This window comes from Ascaphus truei, chromosome 4 (genome assembly GCF_040206685.1).
Source record: "Ascaphus truei isolate aAscTru1 chromosome 4, aAscTru1.hap1, whole genome shotgun sequence".
NCBI lineage: Eukaryota > Metazoa > Chordata > Amphibia > Anura > Ascaphidae > Ascaphus > Ascaphus truei.
Genome location: NC_134486.1, coordinates 387703774 through 387723363, shown reverse-complemented (window position 1 = coordinate 387723363; position 19590 = coordinate 387703774). Strand labels below are relative to the sequence as shown.

Below are 19590 nucleotides of genomic sequence, written 5' to 3'. Positions count from 1 at the left end.
TCCTAAGAATGGTCAAACCATTTCTCTGTCGCTGCCCGCTAAGGAAGAAGCTGCCACGCTCCCTAATCCTGAGTTAACCTCCCTAAGTTCTGTCCCTGAGGTTATTTCGGTCTTAACCCCTGCTAGTCAGGCTTATGCGTTCCCCACTGTAAATCCCTGCAGTACCCAGGTCAGTGTGTCTTCCCTAGCACCAGAGAATGAATCCTGTTTGCCCTCTTTTCCTAAACCAAAAATTCTAAGCTCTGTTTCCGAGGTTTTTTCTGTATTAACCCCTGCTAGTCTGCTCTGTGAGGTTCCTACTGCTAACCCTAGTATTCCGCAGTCTAATGATAGGTTCCTAGGGCAAGAGGCAGAACCCCCTATGACCCCACTCTCGGAGACTAGCTTCTATTTCTCTGATTCTCAGGTACAGAGTAATTTAACCCTTGGGGTTTTTCCTATGTTAACCCCTGCAGGTCAGCCCTGTGAACCTTCCTTGGTAGATCCCTTTAGTTCGTCAGTCAGGGACACCTCCTTAGCCTCAGAGGATCAACCCCTTTTGTCCTCTGACTCGGCTAAAATTCTCGGGGCTATGCCCCCTGAACTTTCGGCAATAATACTGGCTCCAGTAAAAAGTATTCTGGAGCCGTTTGTTTCTCTAAACCTGTTCGCAGAATCCCTACTCCTAGGTATTTCACTCACCCCGTCTGCCACTCAGAGAGCTGAGACCCCTGCTTCTGAGCATAGACCCCTTTTCGTGGAATCTGTTGTCGTTTCTGAAGTCCCAGACACTCTTTCCCAAATACCCACTTCAGAGGCCAGCACAGTCGTGGTTGCCCCACTTGCACTGTCTGAGTTCTCCTTTTCCCAAATCCTAGGGTTTAAAGCGAACAGTACATATTATTCTCCTTTCCAAGTGACCCCTTCTGAGATCAGCGTATCTGCTGTTGCTTCCTCAGTACCATTAAAGTTAGGGCCCTTCTTTTTGAATGATCAGGCTTTCAAGTTTGAGACTCCCTTTATCCCTGACTTTGTAAAACTGCAGTCCCTTCTCACTGTAGTTAAAAGTTCTCCAGCAGCCGCTGAGTTAAGCTTTGCCGCTGCCAAATCTTCTGTTATAGAAGCAACCTTGCCTAGCTTACTTCTGTCTGCCCTATCTGTGATGCCTATCACCTTTACTAAAATTTCTGTTTTGCAAGGTATTTCTCCTAGTAAATCTGTGATACCTGCCATTCCTTTAATCAGTTCCAAAACCCCTGTCACTAAGTCTCCCATGGAGTCTGATGCCCTCACTAGGGATTCTCAGGGACCCAATTCTGTAACAAGCAAGATGTCCCTTGTGTCTGTTGGAGAGTTTACCCCAGTTTCTCTCACGGATCATGCCACAGCCTCCGGGATGATTAAAAATGACTTTAAGTCTGGGATGCCCATTCCTGTAATAATACTGTTTCACGCTGATTCGCCCACAGTATTCGGGGTATCCACTACTGACTGTATGTCTACTACCACGCACTCAGGGGTATCGCATTTGGAACGTTGCCTTTTTTCAGAAGATCCCGTCTTTAAAATGGACTTATTTTTCTCTGTGTCTTCCACAATACTTGGGGTACTTGCTATTGACTGTCCTGTCCCAAAACTAGGGTTACCTCTCAAAAAGGTGCCTGGAGCTACCGATGTTAAAGACCCTATGTTTAAAACAGTAACAATTTGCATTGCTTCTCCCACAGTATCATGTGAGACCTGGGTACCTGGGACCTCCACTCCGAAGCCAAGCTCTAGTTCTCTGTCTTCTTTCTCTGTGTTGGAGGCACCCAGCTTTAACCCCAAGACTTTTTTCCCTAAGGTTGATGCACCGCTTAACCGCCTGCCTTGTTTTTTGGATAAAATCTGTTTTCTCACCTTTCAAACAGACTCCTTACTCGCAGGTCTCTGTGCGGTGCCCAAAGTGCCCAATCGGTATGGCAATTGGCCTCTCCCTAAGACGAAGACACCCTTACTGGACCTCGTCGCTTTACCTGAAGCGTCTGTTCCTGTTCTCTATGGGTCCACTATGGGTATAGACATGCCTATTATGTCCTTCGCCAAGGCCACAATTTCGGATTTGATTCTCTCTAAAGATCACAAACCAAAGGAAGCGGATCCTTCTTCAACTGCCAGTACCATGAGTTGCATACACACTGCTACAGACTCTCGCAAATTGCTTGGGATAGCAACCCTGCTTGGTATCAAAAGTACCGCTGCAATAGTGTGTAGTGAACCCTCCCGCCCCATTCCCTTGCTAACCACCACCCGGAATTCCTTGGAAGCTAAAGACTCTCGCAACTTCCTCCGTGCTGATTTCACCAAAGACAATGCCTTCTCTGAAGGTCCCTCTGCCATTTTTGTCCGACAATCTGTGTCCTGTGTCCCGTACTCTTGGACTATTACTATGCACCGGACACCTGGCTACCGTCCTTCCGATGTTCCCATTCCGGAGCCCTCAGGTCCCATTGTCCATGTACTAAGAACTGCAGTACCACCGCTGTCTTTCATGGCACTCGCCAATGTACATCTGGATTGTGGACCTAATTCTCGCCGGAGACACTTCAGGAACAACTCAATGTCTCCCAGACCTATGAATGGTCCTGTTCACCCAGGCTTTTCACCCAGTGGTGGGGGTACTGTAAGGAATCCCAACAAACTATGGGCTTTCAACGCCACCTCTCGCCTAAGGAGGTTTAGGAACAATTCCATGTCCCCCAAATCTGTGATGGATCTTGTTCGTCCGGAGGTCTCACCTGAAGGGGGGGGTACTGTAAGGAATCCACTACTGGCTTTGACTTTTGCCTTGCAGACCTGTGCAGTTGCAGGCTTCCTCTGGCAATCTATGGCACAGGTGCTGCCTCTCATTGCAGCTTCTGCCCTGTGCTACTTCATTGGAGGAATTCTCACACACCCTCCTCCTGTGATTGGATCTCCGCCTTTTATATTCTAGGCGTTGGCTCTGAACCAGCGCCGAGCATAATTATTCCTACCTCTATGTTACTGTCTCTGCCACAAACCACCCCAGGCCTCTCTCCTAGCGTTCTTACCTTCCAAGTTCCTGAGTATCCAGAGGTCTGGTCCTGGACGTCTGTGCTGAAGCGTTGTTGCCAGCACTGGCCTGCTGCTATCTCCTTGCAGTGGCCTACCCTGGACGTCTGTGCTGAAGTGTTGATGCCAGCACTGGTACTGCTGCATTCCCTCCTAGCAGTAGCTACCCTTCCTGTCCTGTGGCCTGCCGCTATTCTCCTGTAGTGGCCTATCCTGGACGTCTGTGCTGAAGCGTTGATGCCAGCACTGGTACTGCTGCATTCCCTCCTAGCAGTGGCTACCCTTCCTTTCCTGCGGCCTGCTGCTATCTCCTTGCAGTGGCCTGCCCTGGACGTCTGTGCTGAAGCGTTGATGCCAGCACTGGCCTGCTGCTATTCTCCTGCAGTGGCCTACCCGGGACGTCTGTGCTGAAGCGTGTTGCCAGCACCGGTACCTGCTGCATTCCCTCCTAGCAGTGGCTACCCTTCCTTTCCTGCGGCTTGCTGCGATCCTCTTGCAGTGACCTGCCTTGGACTTCTGCGCTGAAGCGTTGGTTCTACCCGACGCTGCCCTGCGGTGAACTTCGGCCAGCCTGCTGTCTCCTCCTGCTGAGATCGGCGTCATGGGCCGAGGCCGCTCCTCGCGCAGAAGCCACCCCCGCGCTCACGCTCCTAAGCTGAAGCGGGGAAATCCTGACTACCTGTTGCCGAACTCCTGCTTCCATAACGACGATGCTGCCTTCTCCAATCCTGACCCTGCGATGTACGACTACGAACTGCGCACTCCGGATCAGTCTGCGTGGACTCAGGTCGGTGATTATATAACCCCACCTCAGCCCCGCGGTCCGGTCCCGGTTTGTGGCGAGCATCGGCGTAACAGTGTGGTTAAAACTGTACCAGTATTGCCAGGTACTAGGAAAACCAAGAAGCCAGATTTAGAAAGGCTCTTTTGAATAATTTGTTGTTCAGGAAGTTATTTTATCTCAGTAACTACAGTATGTACCTAAGATATTGGGAACGTCGAAGGGAAATCAGACACACCAATGGAGGTTACTGTGAGCACTTTTGAAAGTCATAATGTGCTGTAAGCCAGCGTTTCACATTGAATGACCCAACTCACCATAAACCTTGTAGCTCTGGTATGAAAAACATAAGGTCAGGCTTGCCGAGAGTGGAAGTGATTGCTCCTTTCCTAAGGGAATGGTAAATATTAAACACACAGACTCTGGGTAACATGGTATTTAGCAGAGCTGTTGATACATGCCAACATAACAACTTGACATTTCAATTTTGAATTAGGTCCTAAAATTGCATCACGTCTACATGCACGTCTATTTCCTCACCAATTAATAGGTTTGGTGTGTTTAACCCTTTAACTACCAGCAGATGTGGTAAGGGGATTTTTGGGGGTGTAATAGCCACTCGGGTATTTTTATTTTGACATATTGCTGTAAATAATATGTTATGATTTTTGTTTTTCACTCATTATTATAACTCAGCCCTAATAAGTGCAGCTGTGCTGCTCCTGCACCCTTTCCTTAAATATAAGACCACGAACAAGCCTGTAATACCGGAAGCATTTGTTGTATACTCTGTCACATTTTTTTTTGCTAACTCTATAATAAGGCTGTCAAATCTAAATTGGCCATGCAAATAAATATACCCTGAATTCTGAATCAATGAACAGTTAAAGCTACGGGGGGGGCGAGACATCCCGGTTTTTAAGGAACTGTCCCGACAATTTTTTTAATGTCCCGGTTTTGCCAACGTCGGAGGAGAATGCCGGCGGCAGCATCGCAGGAGGATGGCAATGAAGGACCACGCTGGTTGGAGAATGGCAGCAGAGGAGGATGGGGGGGGGGGGGGGTCTGACCCACAACTTCCGGTGTCTGCCACGAGGATGGACCACAGTGACTTTTATGGACTTTGGGAGGGAGAAGAGAGAGGATGGGGGAGGGAGGAGAGAAAAGGGGGATAGGGGGAGGGAGGAGGAGAGAATGAGGGGATGGGGGAGGGTGAAGAAAGAGGATGGGGGAGGGACGAGAGAAGAGGGATAGGGGGAGGGAGGAGAGAGAATGAGGGGGTTGGGGCAAGGGAGAATGGGGTGATGTATGGGGGAGGGTGGAGAGTATGGGGGTGGTAATGGGAGGAGAGAGAAAATGGTGGGATGGGGGGTGGATGGGAGAGAATGGGTGGGAGGGAGGATAGAGAATGGGTGGATGTGGGAGAGAGCAGAGAGAATGGGGGATGGGGAGGGAGGAGAGAGAATAGAGGGAGGTGGAGAATTGAGGGGGAGGGAGAATGGAGGGATGAGGAGAGAGAATGTAGGGATGGGGAGTGAGGATGGAGGGAGGAGGAAAGAAAGCACGGAGGAAGGAGGAGGGGGAGAAAGAGAATAGAGGGAAGGGGGAAGGCGAGAGAGAAGGGAGGAAGGGGGAGAGCTAATGGGGGGGGTGTGAGATAAAGGGGGGGAGAGAAGGGGTGGGGGTTAGAAGGGGTTGGAGACAGCAGTTGATGATGTCATTTGTTTTATAAATAACTTTTTCATGTGTCTCGGTTTTTACATTTAAAAAATCTGTGCTTATTGACATATTTTTTTTAATCTGCTGCTCAAGGGACAAGATACTAACATTATATAAAATAAACTCAGATACAGAAGGCTTCTGAGGGAACTGCTGCTTTAAAATAAAGTAACAGAGAAGATATTACATACGGTATTACATGACTGAGCACTTTATTGCATTTCTCATATTGTTTGTTCTGCACGTGACAATATTCCACACACCTTTTAACTGCAACAAGCCATTTTTGTCCCCACTATAAAAATAATTCTGCTGAAGTGTAAATGAATCGTACAGTAAGTCGGACAAAGCAACAGTTGCAAAAATCAATGGGTTAGATTGACAGGAGTCTGTCATTTTTTTGCGCTAATAATGCTCATTAATGAATTTGGGAAAGGACATTATTTTTCTTCCTTTTAACGGATATCCTCCAAACGAATGAGCAGCAAAAATAACGTCCGTTCGTAAATGTAGCAGCGCTATTAACGGGGATTTTCATGTCTCGGAAACGCGTTCTCCAACGCACGGCGCATGCGCATTGGTCAAACTTTAACGCGCGTTATTAACGCACGCGATAAAGACGCATTACTCGTGTGTTACTAATAAACGAATGCAAATCTTGTTATAATATTGAGAAAGTTAAGATTTTAATACTTAACATTTTCTATTATTTACAATGTGCTTCCTTCATCTATTTTAATTGTATTTTAATAAGAATTCAATATGAATTAATATTGTTGAGCTAAGGATATACATTATTGTACATCCATACTTAATACAGTAATTATTACATGATGTACCATATTAGTTCACACAAACATATCACTAATCACTACAAGCCATACTACAGTTTATGATGTGTTTCAGACATTTATATGATCTCTAATATATATCTTTGTATGACACATACATTGCGTTCAAGCTATTCCCAAAAGTAGCGCAATGATAATCAGGGTGTGGATGTAGGTAACGCTAGCTGTGGAAGGTCTTAAATATTGCTGCGTTATTCCCATGAGCCAACATGAGCAGAATCTGAGGATCTCCGTTGTTAGGTAACCTGCTCATTCCCATATGATTCACATTCGAGCAAGCCAAACGTCCGATAAAATGTATCGACACATATTTTGGACGATAACGTGAGAGTATCGTAACCTAAATCTACGCGTTACGGATATCAATACGTAAAATGGCGATAACGTATCGCTAAAAATGTTACGCACTTCTGAGGATCCACCTCAATGGCTCTTGTACGTAACAAACAGGTACCTAAAGAACCTACTCAGAACACCCGATAGTTACAGGTACTGTGTTATGGAGAGGAAGGAGGACTCACGAAATTGGAGTTACTGCCACAGGTTCACAAAAGGAATTAAATTAAACTATGTTGCAGACATATAGCAAATGTACAAAGCACTTATGTGGTACAAATTATTTAATAAAATGGTGGACGTTTCCGACCCAACCTGGACCTTTCTCAAGACAGCTACTGCACCATAAAGCAAGGATCTTCAACTGGTGATCCATGGGCCAGATGCGGACTGCGAGGGGCCTTGATGTGGTCCTTGGACTCTCTGCTTCTGCTACTTTCATACTAGTGGCTTATGCAGCTATCTGCAATTTTTCACACTGAAACTCATTTGGAAGTTACGGAAATGTACAGAGTATAGAGGTTATAAATTCTTGCACAATGTTCAAATATAATCATTTTTAAGTCTTAAAATGTATTTCAAATGACACTACAATAAGCTTGTGGTCCTTCTACTCCTAAATGTTTTCTCACGTGGCCACTTTGGAGAACTAGTTGAAGAGCCTTGATATAAAGCATGTGGGACCCATCCAAATAACAACAGTAACAGCAGCAGTATGCAGGACTGCTTTGTTGGTACACAATGTAACAGTGTGATAGTGGAGTATAGGCAGTGTAAGAATTAGGACCCAGGTGTGAAGACTACTAGCTGTATTTTGTTATACCTAGTGCCAAAGTTCTATCATTTCTGTGCTTATCATATACATTTTCCTTCATATGGCTGGATAAATAACCCTAATAAAATTATTATTTTTTGGCACATTAGACATAAACAGACATCCAGGTTAAGTATGCCCTGGACATAGAGTTATGATAACAAATACGTTGCACAAATACATGGTTACATTAAATAAACAAGGTTATACGTTATATTTAAAGACATTGCATGGACAGGTAAAAATAATACAGCTCAACCCCGTTACAGCGCGATCCGCTACAACGCGGATCGCTTATAACGCGGTCTGGGCGTTGCTCCCGTTTTTTTGCATAACATACAAGCTCCACTCACACAGACACAGAGCATGACTACAACATACCCTGTTTGGTAACACATTGTTCCATATCATGATACAAACTTTAATAGCAGAGAGAGAACTACATACGTGGGAATACAGCTTTAGGCTGAAGCTGTCAGGGTTTAGGACCATGGGGAAACCTCACAGACTGCTGTCTTTGCAGCCCCTCACCAAGTAGGAAAGCTGGTGGTACTGGAGTTGGAAGTGTGGGGAAAAGTGCTTTAACTATACAGTTCATCCACCTACACCTGACAGGAAAGATCTTTAGGATAACAAGGTAGCAATTGACACTGCCCAATAATCAGGACAGTGTAAGAGTTAAGTTATCTAGCAGCTGCTGACCTCACTAATATTGCTGAAGCAAATGCACTGCTGGCCCCTCAGGCAGAGAATGGGTTAGAAGCCAAGTTTACAGGAGGAGTTTGCACAGCATAGCCCCTCCCACCCCTCCGCCCCGCCCCCACTCCCCCCCCCCCACTCTGCAATGCACTGCTGGCCCTTCGGGCAGCCAAGGATACAGGAGGAGTTTGCACAGCATACCACTCTCCCCCCCCCTCCCATGGCTGACCCGTGGTGTCGGATCCCCTGCACCTCCGGGTAAGTCCTGATCGCGGCAGCCATTTTTTTTCTTCCGCGATCCCGATTATAACGCGGTCTGTGGACTGTGGACCCCGAGTACCGCGTTATAACAGGGTTCAGCTGTATATGTTATAAGCATATGTAACAGTTATAGACCAGAGTAAAATGTGAGACAGCTTTAGTCTTGAAATAAATTAGACTGGTGGCGGCTTGTGAAGTGCATGGCAAGAGAAGGAAGAGTGACCGGATTACTTGTTAAACCTTGGGGCCATGAACAGTCTTTTAGAGTCAGATCTCAGATGATAGGTGCTGCATGTGGTAGGGGTGACGAGCTTGTTTAGATAGATGGGTAGCTTGCCCAGAAAGTATTTGAAGGCAAGACAGGAAAAATTAACTTTGTGCTTTGACTCAAGTGATACCCAAAGTAGTTATTTGAGCATGTCACAGTGATGTGTGTTGTAGTTACAGTACATTGTAGGACAAATCGGCATATTGAGTTGTAAAGGGTGTCAAGTTTGCTAAGGCGAGTTTGGGGTGCTGAATCATATACTATGTCCCCATAGTCTATAATTGGCATTAGCATCTGCTGTGTGATGTGCTTTCTGACCAACTGGCTTAGGGAGGATTTGTTCCTATAAAGTACACCTAGTTTGGCATAAGTTTTGGATGTCAGAGTATCAATACAGTATGCCACCCAAAAGTTAGATGGGAGTCAAATCATATGCACAGATATTTCAAACTAGTGACAGGGCTAGGATAGTATTAGAGTTGGTTCTGATCTGTAGCTCTGTCATTGGAAGCTTTAGAAATGTAGCCTTAGTCACAAATACCATCGTTAGTCTATCAGTGTTTAAAAACAGTTTGTTTTGGGAAATCCAGTTTTTAAGTCTCGAAAAATCAGATTAAAGTATGTGTTCAAGGTCAGAGAGGCGAGGGCTGTGTGCATATAAGATTGTGTCATCCGCATACATGTGCATTGAAGCTCCTTTACAAGCTGTAGGTAGATCATTAATGTAGACTGAAAAAGAGTAGGGGCCCCAGAACAGAACCTTGCGAGACACTGTAGGTGACATCCAATGGGTTAGAGTTAGAGCCCAAGATAGACAGATGTTGGGATCTACCTGACAGGTATGAGTGAAAACAGTTTAAAGTGCTTAATTGGGAGTGAACACATTTTCCAAGACTTTGGATAGTATTGGGAGAAGAGAGATTGGCCTTAAGTTTGAGACCGTGTTTTTGTCCTCACTTTTGAAGATTGGGACAAATTTGGCAGGTTTCCAGGTCTTAGAGATATGCCATGTAGACAAAATAGAGTCGATTAGGAAAGCAAGTGATATCGCACTGGCTGGGGCACCAGGTCGTACGAACTTTGATTGCAGTAGGTCAGGTCCAAATTGACTGCTTCGTTTTAATTTGAGGAGTGCATGTGTAATCTCTTCAGATACTGGGACAAATTGAAAATTGTGAGCACTGTTGGGAGAGGGTGGGACTATAGGGGTTTCTCCCAGATTGTGCTTCATGTTTATAGTTCGGGTTGCGCTTTGCTAATAGGGAAGTGGCACACCCCACAAAGTATTCATTGAATGCGTTTGCATTGTCAGTGGGATTTGTAATGTCATCCTTTTTGATATTAGATGGTTGTTAATTTCTATAAGGCTGTAATATATTGTAATAAATAAATACACAAATAATACACCAAATGTATTAATCAAAAGATTGGTCATCCACATTTGGGGATCATAGATAGGATTTACAGTATTTTGGATCTGCATTCCTTATCTGCTTTTGTATCCTTTTGTTGTCAAATAACACTCGCTATAGTTGCACACCATAATGATGTACAGAAAGAGCACCTACAAATAGCACATTAATTGTACAGCGTTGGCCTGATACTGAAAACAAATGTACTGTATATGCCAAAATTACAGTCTGATATGAGAAATACTTTTAATGCAAATCACCATCGATGGTTGGGGATTTCCCAGGGACCTTTGTGCATGTTCTGTCACTGTGGTTACCATATCAAAACTCATAAAAGACATACAGATGCAGCCACGAGTATTAGATCTCTTGCCTTGGAAATTCTGGGGAAGTCTCACAGTAAATGCCTCAACATTGTTGCAACATTGCCTCAACATTTCTGTGAGACTCTTAATGGCCCAACGGATTAACACAGCAGGGGTCCCTGCAGTCCCATTCAGTTTGAATGGGACTGCACCCCTTCCCCCCCCTTGTGTTAATCCGATGGGCCATTAAGAGTCTCACAGAAATATTGAGGCAATGTTCAGACATTTACTGTGAGACTGGCCCAAATTCCCCAGAATTTCCCAGGTAAGTGTTCTAATACTGGTGGCTGCATCTGTACTCTTGCACGTGAGCTAAACTAGTCAATGTAACCTTTATATTTGCGTTCACGAACTACCCACCGTGCACTCATTCCTTCCCTTGTACTGTTGTGTAAAGTCCCTCTCCAATGTTCTAAGAATGCATTATCTCTTCCATTACTTATTTACACATCTCCCAGAAAAAATGGTATTAATTACTTCTCAGTGCTTTCATCACAAGAAGAAAAAAAAGATCCTCATAAGAAGATAATTGATTTCATTAGTGGGCAATTGCCCAAAAGAGGCCATCAAGCAGTACAGACACAGCCACACAAAGGAAATCATTGCAGAGGGATGCTGCCTTACTGTGTGAAAACATGCAGCACAAAATATGTAACCAGATCAGTAATTAAATGCTTGACTCTGAGTTACTTGTACTGTCCTTGACATGACTTGGTGAGTCACTAGTAAAACTAAATAAATAAATAGTTTCCCTTAGAATTAACTTAGTGCACTGGATAAGTATGCGGAATAGTACCATTCTCCTGAGAGTAAATGCAACTTAACAGCAGGAACGATTGTAATGCAGGGCCAAATAGATATTGTCCATATATGTATGTATGTATGTATGTATTGCATATATATATATATATATATGTATATATAGCAACTGTAAATATTACAGTATGTTCATTTGCATGTCTTAGACAGGTCTGCAACCCTGTCTTTCCCCATTATCGCCCAGCATACAGCGCTTCCACTGCAGCAAGGGATTCTGGGAAATGACATGCAAATGAGCACTCAGTGCCACCTTTTGTCTCAAGCTTGTATTACACAAGCAAATTCTCAAGCCAATGCATGCTGTTTTAAACACAGCTTTTAGACAGAGGCTGGGATGAGATGCAAAGCCTCTGTCTAAAAGCTGTGTTTAAAACAGCATGCATTGGCTTGAGGATTTGCTTGTGTAATACGAGCTTGAGACAAAAGGTGGCACTGAGTGCTCATTTGCATGTCATTTCCCAGAATTCCTTGCTGCAGTGGAAGCGCTGTATGCTGGGCGATAATGGGGAAAGACAGGGTTGCAGACCTGTCTAAGACAAGCAAATGAGCATACAGTAATATTTACAGTTGCTTTATGCTTTACTGTGGAGGGTTTTTGTCACTTTTTTTACCCACCATAACCTTAATAATTGTTATGTATATATATATGTATGTATGTATGTATGTGTAATTACCAGAAAGGACAGCAGTAGAAAATACCTCTGCTATCCCAGAAAAAGCACATTTAATGGTGCACTCTAAGGCGATTAAAACATAACTTTTAATTATGCAAAAATAATATACGTAAACACCAACACAATATTTGTTAGTGTTTACATATATTATTTTTGCATAATTAAAAGTTATGTTTTAATCGCCTTAGAGTGCACCATTAAATGTGCTTTTTCTGGGATAGCAGAGGTATTTTCTACTGCTGTCCTTTCTGGTAATTAGACATTATCCTAGCACATAGGTAGCACCAGCTTCCAATCTTGGCAACATAGGCAAGCTCAAATACCCAACATATTATTCACATTATTGCTGAGCCTTGTGACACTTTTCTGTTGTTAGATTATATATATGTGTACTCACAACTTAACCCACAGTTAGTCAAACTTCCCTGATCCAGATCTGTGAGATTTGGAGGTTCCGCCTTTTAGTGAAATTGGTGACCTCTGGCGTGAAACTCGATTCAAGTCTTTGGTACAGCAGATGCTGAAAATCAACGAGACTGACCGAAAGTAAGCAAGAGTTGACATGCTTGAGGATGCCACATGGACACAAGACAACAGCTGGTTGGTTCAGGGTTTTTTTTTTGGCGTGTTTCTTAAATCCTTCAGGGAAGCATGGTGGACAATTCGGTTCTCTGGATGGAATGGTGGGGGTAAGCCAGGGATCCCTTAGGCCCTAAAATCTCCAGGATCTTTAATTTATTAATTTGTAAAACTCAGTATATTTGAAAAGAAGTGAATGACAGTGCTGCCAATTTTAAGAGGACTTGCAGAGTATTGTCATGCTCTTTAGGAGATAGATGATTGTTCTGCACAATGGTTAGCATTTGATCTGAAACATAGGGGTCTGTAGCCCTTATCGAATAAATGGAAGCATAACAACTGAACTGGATCAGTCCATATGACCTGGGTTTAAATAGCAACACCACACTTCTTAACCTAGTCAATGTCTCTACCACTCTACTGCAAAGATGGTTGAAACACAGTAGGGGAGGACAGCAGGTGGGAGGAGGCTTTCCGAATTTCAATAAGGTTGCAAATGACAATATGCTTTTGTATCCGAGCAGGTTAGTGGTGGGGCTGGACTGCAGCATTCACAAACCAATCCATGCAATATTAATGTAATCAGAAAGAGGATGAAGCAGCTTTTTAAAAGCACCCTTATGTAGCTAATCAGGTAACTAGACCACACTGATCCACTTTAACCGTAGCAAACATCAACGTAAGACCTGACTTGAGATGAGCTGCCATCTTTAAAACACCCTACAGTACACACTTTCTTACAAGATCAGCAAACAGTGGTGAAATGTCATAATAGATAAACCTATGGGAATCATGTATCAGCATCTCCCATATGCAAAACTGGGGTACAGTCCGTGCAAGTAGAATGCACACGCATTTATTACAGAAGAAAATCCCACTGGTTTCACAGGGAATGCTTTTCCTTCGTACAGTAGCTCAGGTGCAGTATTTGTTGCCCCCGTCTTGCAGCCGAGGGACTGGCCCTCTAATAACTGTGTTTCCCTGTGTGTGTTGATTCTGAAATGGAGTGAGGAGTCAGCAGTGTGTTTATGTGACCCTGCTGGGCCCCCATCAAACATCCGTTCCGCGAACAGAAAGGATAAAGGTGAACAAAGGACACACGGCTTCATTTGCTTGTTGGCTGACTGCTTTGATAGTCAACTACAGACGTCTGTAAGACTCACAATGCTTTAATGACTATGTCAGGGGTAGCAAGTTGAATCACATGCAGCAGGGGGTGGCCAACTCCAGTCCTCAAGGGCCACTGACAGGCCAGGTATTAGGGATGCCCTTGCTTCACCGCAGGTAGCTTAATCAGTCCTTCTGATTGAGACACCTGTGCTGAAGCAGGGATATCCTTAAAACCAGACTTGTTGGTGGCACTTGAGGACTTGGGTTGGCCACACCCTGACATACAGTGTGTGGATGGTATATCTACACTGATGATTTTTCCCTGCTTATGGTATACCTGCTATAGTAGCAGCACGATGCCTGACAGAAACTTGTGACAGTCACAGTACAAAAATCACAACATATGCCAGTGTATTCGTGGTGAGAAGAAGCGGATACTGCGTGATTTGGGCTGTATTTACGCATTAACACACTCACTACCAGGACGGACGGGCAGTAAAAGGGTTAATGCAATATGTTGTAGGCTCAAAGTGTCACAAAAGGGGTTAAGCAGTAATGTTTGGGGTTAGATTGTAAGCTCTTCGGGGCAGGGACCCCCCTTCCTAGTGTTACTGTCCTGCCTGAAGTGCTTATTCATGTGTTATATTATTATGTAATGTGTATTATTGCCGTGAAGCGCCAGGTACATAAATAGCACCATATAAATAAAGATAAATAAAGATATACATACTGTAAATACATGTCTCTATGTGAATGAGCTCAAAGTGACGCTTGCACCAAAAGTGTCTCGTGTTTTAGATCTCTTTACAAGGCTGTTAAAATAAAGGTCACTGTTTCCTCTAGTACAAAATAATTGTTTTAAAGTGCAATAAATGACCAACCTGTACGCCAATGTATTTTTTTTTAATGACTGTCATTGTTTATATAAAAAAGGTGCTAACCTGCTCCTAAACCCCTTCCAATGGAAGACGGATGCCTTTACTGCTAGAGAAGTCTGCAGCACATTGCAGAGTAGAGTGTAAAAGACAATACAATGTAACTAACAGATCTGACATGAAGTTATCACACCCTGGTGCAGAAGGTGAACAGTTTCCCACTGCATTGCCAAGGAGCTTACAATCTAAAGCAGTGTTGTGCAATCACAGCATTCAGTGCCATTATAGATCAGCTTGAGTCTCATTCAACTAGATCAAAACGTTGTATTCTGACATTGGATCCCAGTTTCTTTTGAATGAATGGGAAACTTCCTGCACCATTAATAGTTAAAGCGCTTCTAGATAAAAGTGAGTCAGTTGACCATTAGCCCTACAGTATACTGAAAGAGCAGCCGACAAATCTCTTTGGAGACAAAGGGGTTAAATGTCAATCTGTAGTCAATTGAATGTCCTTTAACCCTCAAAAATGGTAATACAATTAGAAGCAATAGACCCCTAAAAGTTTTATCATTTTTTTGACATGTTTATATAGCGTGTTTGCTTCTGTCTGTGTGCCACTGGGGCTATGTGGAGACACAGCTGCGGTCACATGAACACCTTAGGCCGCACTTATAGTGCCGGTGACACGACCGATGACGTCGCCATTAGCGAAAATTATATTTCAGTTTTAAGCGCCGTCGCTGGCGACAAGGCCAGTGGCGTCACGAAAGGGGCGGGCAGGGCTCTCTTATTGGTTTAGAGACAGTCACATGTGGCGACTGTCTCTAAAAAATCAAATTTACCCGGATTCAACATTTTTGGTCGGGCCGTCGCTCCGTCGCGCTTACGACGGAGTCAATGTATTTGTTTTGCAGCGACGCCGCGGTGCCGTCGCCAGGCACTATAAGCGCAGCCTTAGATAGTGTACAAAGCTATAATGTGTATTCTGATGTTCTGTTTACACACGCAAAGACAACAACATATTGCAATAGTTAAAGAGAAATATATTTATTTGTATAGTTATATGCACATATATTGTACACACGCACACACACACACACACACACACACACACACACACACACACACACACACACACACACACACACACACACACACACGATAGATATAAATGTGCAATGAAATGATAAACTTTTTGGGCACGAGTATAATTTACTTTTATGTATGTCGTATACTTGTTTTTTTTCTGATTATCAGTCACTTCTGTTTGTAGCTTTCTGCATAGATATACTGCACAGTGTACTGCACATTATTGGCGGTATACCTTGGCAGGATTCTGTCATTTTAAAAGGGAATTTAAAAAAGCAAAACTCCACCTCAACCATAAACATTTTCAGATGTCATTCTTAGCACAAGGAATGTCGGATCTATGAAAAGGGAAAAGAGTAAGGGAGTTTATTTTAGAAACAGTGATACCATGAGCAACTGTTAACAGCCATTAACAATCCTTCAACGTGCTGGTTTTGTTACACATGACATTACCACTTCCTAATAACTACCTGTACTATAAAGTATACAACACAGATGTTTCTTTCAGGGAAATGACCTTGAACCAGGCTAGACTGAACTGTTCAGAAGTGACTAGGATCCTTGTTCCATGGGACTAGCGGGGTGAAGGAGTTATCACTAGATTGGAGAGGAGGTCGGTAATCCGGAGATATTGTCACCCTGAAGGGCTCGAAAGAGCATCAATGATGTCTTAAAACAATTTTAGCAATATTATGAACCAGAGGGGCCACACAGCTCCCATCCTGATTTCACAATTTCTTCTGCTGACCTAGTGCGTGTCCTCAGGGTTAAGAGACAAGTGGTAACACCTTGACATCGAAGTTAATGGATGTTATGAGAATAACAGAGTAGTCTACCGTACATACCCCAGTGCTGGCTTCTGGTGACATTTGGCATGTTATCTGCCTTTGCCTAAGGTACTTACATTTTCTGAGGGTGGCAAGATCTCTACTATGCATGTAAAGTCTACATTCAGCACTGTGTACCCTATTAAAGGTTATATAAGAAAAAAAATTATAATTATTACAGGTTTCCATCTCACGCCCCCTATTTGACCTCTGCATCGAATCAATGGTCAGCTTACCTTAACGTCCTGATTGATGAAAACCTCCATATCTACCACGCAGGCAACCAGCGTGGAGACATCGAAGTCCATGCTACGTGCAGGCATTTCACCCTCTCTGTTACAATGTGCCTAGCCAACTTCTAGGGCAAAAGTTGCATGAAACCTCTTGCAATCCTGGTTCTCAAAGACTTTCCTACAGCTTGGCTTCAGCTTCCCTTGCAGTCAATCATCCAAAATGCTGTTTTAACAATCTCTGTCTGCTACAGCTGTGTATTGCCTCTCTCCTGCTTGTGTGCTTTCATACTGAACAAGCACAGCATAGTAATAGCTCCAGTCCCTCTCTTCTAGCAATGACATCACCACCAAGACTGACATAAGCTAAATCTATTTTTTGAAGCCTTTTATCTGCAGGCAGTGCAGTGGAGCAAATTGAACATGATTATGTGCTAAATCTGAACTCTGCCTCAATCCATTCAGGACCCAGTCACTAACAATGCAGTCATGGCTCTGACCTACACTGCATTGTTCCACTTGGCACACAATCATATAAATATATACTGTATATATCTCAAATAATGTAATAATAATATGATGCAGCAAAAGATCAAAATAGCGCTTTAGATTTCACTTATTGCACCCAATTGTAAGCTATTATTGCCAACTATATTTAATTCACATTTAATAAATTAGTTCTTATACAAGACATTACCCAGACTTACTATATTGTATTACTAAGCTATTATACATACCTAATGTAATAACAATTGGTACTGTATGTCATTAGTCCACACGTTCTCTAATTATATAAAGGTTTTGAGCTCCAAACAACAGGAGCAGGAAAAACGAACAATGGAACTTCATGGACATGTCACCCACTCCCCTCCCCCCCCCCCCCAATCAAAATCTACTATCCACCACTTCCTATGGAATGAAGAGTAAGATTTGGGGGCATTTAAATAAAATAGCTAGTGAAATATTTACTATTAGCCATTAAAATACAGAATGGAAGATGCTCCACTTCTGTTACTATATCCCCTGCCTCTTTTGCATATACCGTTTCTACAATGTGTTTCACAATGTCTGATTTATTCTACCTCTGGTAATGTTTACGATGCATTTAATATCAATGTGCATTTTTAGTGCAAATAAATCTTCAAATGACAGTAAGCTGTCTGCAATGTCCCCCGAATAGTAAGTCAGGGAATGATTAGTAACGCCTTCTCATTCAGCCATGTGTCACCGATTCCGGCACGGCTTTATTCAATCTAAAATGACATTACAAATTTGCACTGTAAACAATTTCATTTCTGTTATCTCAATGTGACATGAAGCCGGAGACTGGTGTACATATATTTATTTATAAAATGTTTTACCAGGAAGTAATTCATTGAGAGTTACCGCTCGTTTTCAAGTATGTCCTGGGCATAGTTATGAGGACAAATAATACATAGTTACAAATACATAGATACATAAGTGAAAAGGGTATAGATTATATACAAGACATTGCATGCACAGTTAAAGATACATATATAGTGTTCGACAAACCTATACATTTGCATGCCCCGGGCGAGTGGATTTAACATCGTGGCGAGCTCCTATTGGCCCAAGCAGCACACGTGTGGTACTAGGTGGCGAGTAGATTTTTTTGTTCGGCGAGTAGATTTTTTGGTGATTTGTCGACCACTGGATATATATATATATATAGATATATATATATATATCTATATATATATATATATATAACCAAAGAGAACATTTTGGTGTGCTCTGGAGGCATGGATTGGAATAATACAGTCCCAGAGTCAGGTCTAATGCTGGGACAGTCTCTTGCAGGTCCCGTTTGTCATTCATACTTCGGGTACGCGCCTGAAGAAGTCCGTTATGACCCGGATGAAACTCATATGGTTGCTTGTTTTGCCTCGTGGACTGTTGCCTCTGCTGAGCCCTGCTGAGTAGTTGCTGTGAACCGTTTGTGTGACGAGAGTACCCGCTTTTTGCCTGCCTGCACCTCCGCTGCTACTGTGAGTGTAAGGAGATCCAGCACCAGATTCCGATTGGTGCAGAGGGCTTGTGACGTCACCCAACACTCGAACCCGGAAGTAGGCACTTTGGAGGAAACACTGGTCGGTCCACTACACAACACAACTATATACAGCACTACAGGACTCAGAGTGGTCAAGTCTCCTGGTTTATTTCTTGAGCATGTGAGTGTAATGAGCTCTGTGCTCTAGAATTTTTATTGTAATAAATTGTGTTGCACTATATTTCTCTTTTCTCTCTTGCATACCATACTGAGAGTACCAGCTGCATCTTACCAGATTCCGTCTGATCAACACCTCACCATACCTGAGAGGAGTTCTTGTGCTTTGTGTGTGTTTTTTGTGACATACTTTGGGTAAGAACTGCTCCCTTAGACCTTACATTATGACACCTCCAATTATTCATTCTCTGCCATTCACTACAGTGGTCAATTGACTTTGTACAGTATATATACAGGATATAAATATACCATCTGGCCTTTGATTGGATTATTCCACCCTCCTAGACCAGTGACAGACTTTCATATATTTCTGCCTCAAAGTGATACATGCACTTACATATTTTGATTTCACCGGCAGTGGTCATCAATTCCCATTGTTTTTAGTGTTTTTGTTGATGAACCCCAGAATGTGTTTTGGGGATTTATAATTACATTTTATCCTTTGTCGATATACATTAAGTATTATTTGTGGTGAGCGCGAGGATCTTCCAAGTACTGTAGTTGCAAGCCTCTCTTCTCCACGTCGCTGCAACATATTTTCTGATGTCGTCCTCCCATCTTACTTTTTTTCACCGTCTTGGT

General features: G+C 43.2%; 1 protein-coding gene across 3 annotated transcripts in view; it reads right to left on the bottom strand.

The window, feature by feature from the left end:
• Positions 1–19590, bottom strand: part of RCAN2 (regulator of calcineurin 2) — a 194918-nt gene that overhangs the window by 79749 nt on the left and 95579 nt on the right. Inside the window, exon 1 of one of the 3 annotated variants that reach the window (XM_075598533.1) lies at positions 16767–17084. The exons of the other annotated variants lie outside the window; for them this stretch is intronic. Coding sequence (XP_075454648.1) covers positions 16767–16853 — 87 coding nt within the window. The 5' untranslated portion in view covers positions 16854–17084. Of the gene's footprint in view, positions 1–16766; positions 17085–19590 lie in introns of those variants that run through there. 3 annotated transcript variants of the gene reach the window in all.